The following is an 8,346-nucleotide window of genomic DNA, read 5'->3' as shown; positions in this document are numbered from 1 at the left end:
GGGAGGGGAGGGGAGGGGAGGGGAGGGGAGGGAAGGGAAGGGAAGGGAACGGATGATTTTGCATTCCCCAGACAGCTCCTCATACTCCTCTTTCTCTCTTCCAGCCCCCCAGAACATTGCCCTTCCTACTAAACTCTCACAATGAAAGCTGTGAATATTCCTCTCCTCTCAGTTCATATGGGTTTGTTAGTGTAAGGAGCTTTGGAAAGCTGCTCGAAATCCATTAATGTCCCAAACTGCGATGAGCCAGTTCTTTGTGGGGGAGGAAAAGCAATAATTACACAGAACTTGCAAAGGCATGTGAGGAAGGGAATTAAAGTAGGTCAGATCGCAGAACTCTTCAGCTTCTCTGAGGTTTACCAAATGCTTTCACCACAGTAATTTTAAAAATACAATTAAAATAAAAATAGCATGGCAACTGAAGGAAGCTGCACAGTAGAATTCAGCTAGCACTTGCTTTGCCCTTCTCTCCCTCTTTGATACGGATAACATCATTTATGCAGTGACAAGCAATAAAAAGGACCTGAACCAGCAAAAACTGAAGTCTGTGAGACCTATCTATATTAGTTGCTGACTACTCTGATAATCAGAACTTGGCCTAGGAAAGACAAAGCCCTATATTCCTAAACAAGGGTTTCTTTAAAAAAAACAGCAATGATAACAACAATAAAGAGATGGGAAAGGATACAGTGGAGATATACATTAATTGGTAAATACTTGTTTTTAAAAGTAAAAAGCCCCAAATATTTACCCATTACTTTTGCACAATATTTCATTTTGCAACTGTTATTTTTCAAAAGAAGGCACAATTGGGCAAGCATTACACGCCAACGAATAATTCTGCTGATACTCTGTATTCTGACTGAAGCAAGAAAGGCCACACTTCCAAAAGGGCTCAGCACTCCGAGTGCAGATTGCATAATTACAACAGGAGCTGTTGGCTGCTGCACACTTGAAAATCTGGTCTTTATTTAGGATTTGCCTGTATTCAAAGTTGTTCCAGCTTCACTTTCAATCAGTTTAAAAACCAGGCTAGTCCCCAGTACTACAAGACAGAATCTCTGATTTTGGGGCATGCTGTGTCGAATCAAAAAATGCTACTGCCACATGGCACAACATGCCAAACCTAAATTCAAACTCACTCTCGCACTGAAATCGGTTCCAAAATTGCTGTAAGGATAATTTTACCCTGGCAGGCTCTATGCCAGATCAAGTATTGTCTGGTTTCCCACAGCCATCACAAACACAAATTAGTGTGTTCTGACTGACTTCACAAAAAATGCTCCTACCTCACCCACACGAGCTTTGCACTGCTAGGAGAGCCAGGAGTGCAGCATGCCCAGGGTTAATGACGGCAGAACCAAACCCTTAGCAAAACTGGTGCAAAACTCCAGCCCCTTAATCATTTTAGACATGTTTTGGGTTCCCCATGTCTTTTCAGTCCTGCACAGATTTTGCACTTGTTTAACTATACTGAAATAAATTTTCTCTTCTAATTAAACCAGGTGCACAACAGCAAATAGACAAGACATAACTTGCCTAAGTGGGTGATGGTTCTCGTAAAAATACAGATTTATATTGCTAAGGTGTTCCCCTGCTTCCAAGAAAGAAAGTCTCTACTCTCACTGCAAAGCTTCAATCTTGAGGATCACAGAATTTTTAACACTTAAAAATCTGAGACTTCTAGTATGGAATTTTCCTCCATTAATGATACAAAAGAAGCATATTTTGGCCTATGATAATGATACAAAAGAAGCAAGTATTTTCCTCCCATTTCCATCTGTTCCTAAACTAAACATTCATTCTAAGAAAATACTAATCTCTGAATTTATTTGTATAAAGGCAAATGATCATTTCTACTTAAGCTGGAAAGCTGGATACAGAAATATATTCATCAAGACCTATGCTAAATTTATTACTAAAACCTACAGTAGTCTATTATCTCATGCATATATAACCTTACATAGCTAAAGTTGTGTCAGCATTGACACTGTAAGTTCTACTTTCATAAATTTGTAACTTGCCTGTAAAAATTTTCTATAGCCTGAAATTTAGTTGTGATTTCTCTGCCAAGGAGGAACCATTTTAAAATTAGAAAAGTATGCATCCATTGGAGTTGGTAGTTGGGTTTGGGTTTTATCTATAGAAGTGGTTAAAAAGACAAAGTTCAGTGTGTCTAAAAATCTTTTGGCTCCAAAATCCACAAAAAGAATCTAACTTCTAAAAGTTAATTTTTTCAAAAGCTCGGATTTTAACATATGGCAGATAGGCCTGAAATGTGCAATTATTTGTGCTATTTGGCAAATCAGTTGCCATGCTGACACTTCATCAGCTTCCAGTGTTTCATCACCACCAACTGTAAATAACAACCATACCCACGCCTAATTAGTCCGCAGCTCAAGACCGTGTCTCTGCGACAGGACTGTGGATTTTAAACGCAGAACAAACACGTTAAGGCTCATTTAATCTGGCTGCCTGTACCATTCACCAGCATCTCACCTAGCAGTCCCTGGACTGGGCCAAACAGCTTTCCGAACCGGATCTTTGAAAAGACCTCCAGCCCTTGCCTGAATCTGTGTGGATGTCACATTCCTCGATAAGGGGCTGTGACAGCCAGTTACCCTTCCTTAAAAAAAGGAAATGCAAAACCTCCACTTTAACGTGAGTTTGACATGTTAAGCATAACTGCTCTTTTTAAGACCATAATACTGCAAGGGAACCCTGGGCATATTCCTGTGCCCTAGGCAGACCCTTTGGCCATGCTTTTCTCATCAAACGGGAAGGCGCGTTGTGGTGCTCCCCTTCCCGCCTGCTTGCCCAGGGCCGCCGCGCTGGGGATACCAACACGGCGCCGGCTCGGCAGCCTGGCAGCATCTGGGACGGGATGCAGCGCGTGCTGCGCCCTGCGGCGGGAGACCCCCAGCCACGCCGGCCTGCACCCGGGGGCCTCAGAAACTCCTCCGAGAGCCCACGTGCCGCTGCAGCCGGGTGGCAGCGACCGGCGCAGGATCCCTGCTCGGGCTGCGCTCGCTGACTTGGCCAGCATGCAGTTGGGCTCTGCGGAGCGTGTGACGTTAACCTCTAAGCACTGCCATTTGCTCGTGGATTGCGCAGCCGTTTCTTTTCTTCTTTTAAACAAAAATGAATGTATTGCTCTGGGTACTGCACTGAATGTGTTAATATTTTTATGTTGTTTACTGTCAGCAAACAGCTGTGACATAGTTAAAATCAAATGACAAAATGTTACTCACTATCAGAGTCCAACATAAGCACACATCACCCATTAAAGCAAGGCTCGGTCACTGATCCTCCTAGGAACCTCCCAAAAACACATTTAAGGCCCATTTTGAACTCCTGTGATTTTCACAGGACATGGAATTAGGCCGTCTCTTGTGGAAAGCTTAAATTAGTCCTTTGAAATTCGACCTAAATTAAAAGAACTAAAACACATTGTCACTGCACCCGGCGAGGGCCCTGAGTGGGTGCTCCGAGGACAGTGTCAGGGCACTATATGCAGAAGAGACTAAATTAGCTACCCAGCAGAACGATAACACACAACTTGGGTAAGGAAAGGTCAAGGGAGAGCTTGCTATTTATCAAATACATGTCTAAACTAATTATTCAGTTCACAAAGTAACCCTTCAACCTATGTGTGCGGTCAAAGCCCTTTTGAAATGTTGGCTATCATCAAAGGATTTCATAGCCTGGGTACACAGAAAGAGAATAACTCCTTTATACACACCGGGGTAGACATTTTTTCTAAATACTTAAAAGTAGAAGTTCTTTAAGCTCTCTAGAATAAAAAACATGTATGTAAACACTTGATGCAAGATATAATTCGAAAGCTGACAGTCCCAAAATTCCTGCAGGCCCTGTTTATGCGGACACTACTTACAGCCTCAGATTTCTCTACCTATCACTGCTTAAGGAAGAAAACACTGCAACCAGTAATAAACATATTCAGGATCCAGCCCTTAGTGAGTATCCATTATATCAACATTGACATTATAATTCACAGTGGCTCAAGATACTGTCTTCAGTGCAAATACTTCTACATGTATCACGGTAATACCTAATGGTCACAGGTCAGATTCAGAGCTCAACTAGTCCAGCATTTTATAAAAGCACCTTAGAGAAGCTTGCCACCAAAGAGATCAGATATACTGCAGATAACCAAAAGTAAAATACTTTGATGCATTACAACTTCTTACACGTATCCTGTACTGCATACATATCTATGCAGTTGATTACCCTATTGGATAAATATTGCTTGTGCTAAAGTACATATTTAACCAGATACTGTGAACAAAACGGTTGCAAATATCCCTAAAGTTGTGTTTAGCTAAGAGACAAGAATATATTTCAACTAGATGCTATATATTACAATCAAAAGAAATGAAAAGCTGCAATCTCAATTCCTGCTAAAGTTACATACAGCTTTCTGCATATTCTGAGTCACTAAGACAATAAATAGTAATAATCAAAGCATCCAACACCAAAACAGACAAAATTTAAGGTATGTCCAGACTTTGGAAAGTTTAGGAAAGGATATACCGGCAAGAACGCACCAACAGATACAGGCTCAAAATAGGTTTTATCAAACATAAGGTGCAGATCAAAGTATGTCATAAAAGATCATAGCCCTGCCGACCTTCTCAGCTGATATGAAATGTCGTAGCGCCAGTGACGGTACAGTCAGCAGCCTTACTGACAGTTTATATTGCTGGAGCACCTGACCCTCCAAATTAGCTGTGGCTCAGAAATATTTGGCATTTACAAAATTTAAAAAAAAACTCAGCTTTGTCTTTGAAGAGTTTTTTCCAAAAGGATTTTTGTTTTGTTTTCAGCCCAGAGAGCTTGTGGGTGGCAGTGATGAAACCCAGGGAAGGTGATTGTGTAAAAAATTGGTATTTTTTAAAAGGGGTTTAATGAAGTACATAAAGGAGGTTTTATTTCCCAAATCTCAGATATAAATCCCACACAATTCCCTGTATTCTACAGCATAAAAGCTCTTATTATACCATTAACTTGGAAGCTTTTTTTCTGCTTTCTGGTAATGATTCAGGGTTCGCACATCTGAAATTGTTTCATGTAAGTAACATTCCTACCCAGGGAAGAAGTTTTACATCCCTTTTAACAATTTACACTTTGATAAAACCCAGATTCTACCTGCTGGATATTCATTTTGGAAGAAGCATATTTTAAAACTGTGCTTTTTAAAATAATAAAGGTGAAAAGCTGAAAAATCACTAGGCATAAGTAGAAAATGTTACTCTTCTCCCTGTGAAATACTTCACCAATCATGCAATCACATTCTTTTTGATTTAGCCCTAAACTAGGGGACCTCACTGCAAACAGCTAATCTGAAACCCGAATTATTCATGATTTTGTCATTCCTCTGAAAAGCCAAAAATGCACCAGATGTACAATTAACAAATAAAACAGTAAGTGGTGATGAGAGTTGGGCTTTTCTGATTCTCATGTTACCTCCAAAGGAAAAAAAAAAGAAGAAAAGTTTTGCTATCAACAATCTCTGTCAATGACAGATGACAATATTACTATACTCTGTTAGACTTTTTCAGGAATGCTTGCTAGAGAGGATGGCTCATCATCTCTAAATAATTCAAGCTCTGCCATCAATAAAAATGTACTTGGAATGGATTCTAAAAATGTGCTAGCTGGTGACGTTTATTTTTAGAGGCAATGGGTAGAAACAAATAAGTTTTGCATGAAAATTCATTAAATAAAAACAAAGCTGTATCCCTGCACATGAATAGTAAAATGTGTAAAGACCAAATTGTCTCCAGAAAGCTTGTTTGATCAAAAATGGTCTATGGATTATTATATTTTTTTGATAGTTGAGTTATTAGAAATGCAACCACTCCGCTGATCAGCCAACAACTGCCTTGTGAAGGAAGCCTCACTTTCCTGCAAGGTGTTCAGAGAGCAGGAAGGGTCCTCCACAAAACAGTAAAATCATTCTTAAATACAGCCAACTCATGCCAATAAAAGAGCAGCCTTTTCTTAACTATTTACAGAAGGAAAGTACTTTGGAAAGTTTGGGTAAAGGATATATCTACAAAAACACATCACCAGATACAGGCTCAAAATAGGAGGTTTCATCGAAATCTCTCTTTCAATACAAATGTTTCAGTTAGTCTTTGCTTTCACAGTAATAAACTGCTATTCATGCTATTCAGATATAAACATTCACACTTCTACAATTTGCCATCTACAGAGTGCACTGATTGGTTTTGGACATGAACAACAATATGGACAACAATTTATAGTAGCTAACTACAAATACCAATAAAGCTGAGACACTTGCTTTCATTCTCTTAGCAGAGTGCCCTGCAAAATTAAACAACCAGGACATACAATGAAAAATTACAGGGATTTTTCTTTTCCTCTTAACTTTTCAGGTAGTTAGAATCACAAAGGCATGCAGCTATACAAACATTTTCATTTCTGGAGATATCAATACGTAACAGGTATGTAAATGCAACACACTGGTTTTCTTAAAGACCCATTCCTGAAAACTTTTATACATACATTTAGATTATATGAAGTGATGACAATCTCAGTGAAATCATTGACACCACTTGCTTGCATATGGTTAAATATATGCATGCTTGCATTGAACACAGTCCATGTGTAAACAGGAAAAGTTGGAAACCATGTAATTATTGAGGGCTAATCTGTTACTTGCCTTATAAAGAGTCTGAATTCTATTTCAGATATTCAGGCATTTAAAATTAACTTATATTGCAGAATTAAGCTTCTAGAATGATTTACCTTCAGGTTCCAACGTGGCGTCTTCAACAACTAAATTAAATGAAGGTCGAGCCAGGGAAAGTCCAGCCATGGTGACCACCACCAGGCAGAAAAGGCAACCCGAATCCCAGCTGACCATCTTTTTAGTGTAAATTCCTGGTCCATTTCCATATCTCCATGTGGACTTTAATCCCATCTGAACACCTCTACAGAAGCATGGACAGAAAGCAGTGCCTTCGGCCACGATAATACCTCCTCACTTGGAATGTCGTCTGCTGCTGTGGGGGAAGAGAGAGATTTAGCAGTGTCAGTGAAAACATCTTAAATGCAAACTGAAAAATTTCACAAAGCCCCTAACAGGACTGAGAGGGGGAGGAGGAGGATGGGAAAAGTAGTTTTCCAGTTTCAAGAATATGTGAAAAGTGAGTGACTTTTCATTTTCTGTTAGCAGTTTCCATCATCACCTGAGGCGTAACCAAGTCCTCCTTGTTTTCACAAAATCACTTCTCAGCACATATTTAGAGAGCTATTTTAATGACAGAAAAATATACAGCTTTAAAAAAATAAAAGCATGCACATGTGTAGGCACACAACCCTTAATACTACAAAATTACTGCAATTATACAAATTATATTCTTGTTATTGGTTGAAGGTTTATGTAAGTTTGCCTTGTTTTTCAGTCCTTTACCCAGACAGTTCTGCAGCCAGCTGAGTTTTCAATAATTCAATAATTTTCTACAAAGAAAACAGTTGAAAAATATTCTCTAGGCTTAGATAATCCAGAAAACTATATAACTTCAGGAATTTCAACTCTTCTTTATGCTTCCCTCCTTCTACCTTAGTTCAGTGTCCATTTGAATGTTTGAGAGTCCGGTACAGGTAAAAGGAGCTAGTCTTTGCAGAGGTACTTCTTAATTAAACTGGACTGCAGGCAATTAAAATCTGTATAAAGTTTGATACAGATTGCCGTTTCACAGGAGATCTCTCCAGCATTATTTCCCATTCCTACAATGCTAAACTGCAAAGCACACTCACATGCGCACACACATTTCTGCTCGTTCTTGCTTGGGGACGCTTACTGATATATATTTTACAAATGAGAGGAAAATGCCTATTTCATTCACTGTAAAACAAATCATTTAAGATGAAGATGACTGTTTGGTAAATCAGCCATGTGCTGATGGAAGAGAGAGGAGAAAAAGAGCACCAAACTATCCGACACTGCCTTCTGTGTCAGACCCAGTTACCACCACACCAAGATGCCCGGTGTGGGTCTGAAGAGCATCCTCAAGGGGTGACTTAACAGCTCAAACAGAAAAGTGCACCTTATTTTCCTCTCCAAAAATAAAAGTGAGTATACCTCAATGAATGGATAAATCAAGTAACTTCATCAATTGTTCTAATCTGGCCAATTAATCTTAGACATGATGAAAGCTAACCAGAGTTTCGAGGGCACCCATCTTGAAGAAAAAAAAAATAGCATAAAACTTCTTTTTCCCTCCTGCTGTCACCCTTAAAAGGGGGAAGGGGGGAGTGTAGGGATAAAGGCAAACTTCTCAAAAATCTCTGTCA

The 8,346-nt window shown here is 39.4% G+C and overlaps 1 protein-coding gene across 3 annotated transcripts in view; it reads right to left on the bottom strand.

Annotated features, from left to right (window-relative positions):
* Positions 1 to 7,042, bottom strand: part of FGFR2 (fibroblast growth factor receptor 2) — an 80,977-nt gene extending 73,935 nt beyond the window's left edge. For 2 of the 3 annotated variants that reach the window (XM_026064008.1, XM_026064010.1), the window contains exon 1: positions 6,796 to 6,913. In XM_026064008.1, the coding sequence (XP_025919793.1) occupies positions 6,796 to 6,913 (118 nt within the window). Of the gene's footprint in view, positions 1 to 6,795 lie in introns of all 3 variants that reach the window. The other variant, XM_026064007.1, reaches the window with a different exon arrangement.
* Between the last annotated feature and the right edge of the window lie 1,304 nt (positions 7,043 to 8,346).

This window comes from Apteryx rowi, unplaced genomic scaffold (assembly GCF_003343035.1).
Source record: "Apteryx rowi isolate R43461 unplaced genomic scaffold, aptRow1 scaffold_206, whole genome shotgun sequence".
Lineage (NCBI taxonomy): Eukaryota > Metazoa > Chordata > Aves > Apterygiformes > Apterygidae > Apteryx > Apteryx rowi.
The sequence above is the reverse complement of the archived record's forward strand: the minus strand, read 5'-3'. Positions and strand labels throughout refer to the sequence as shown.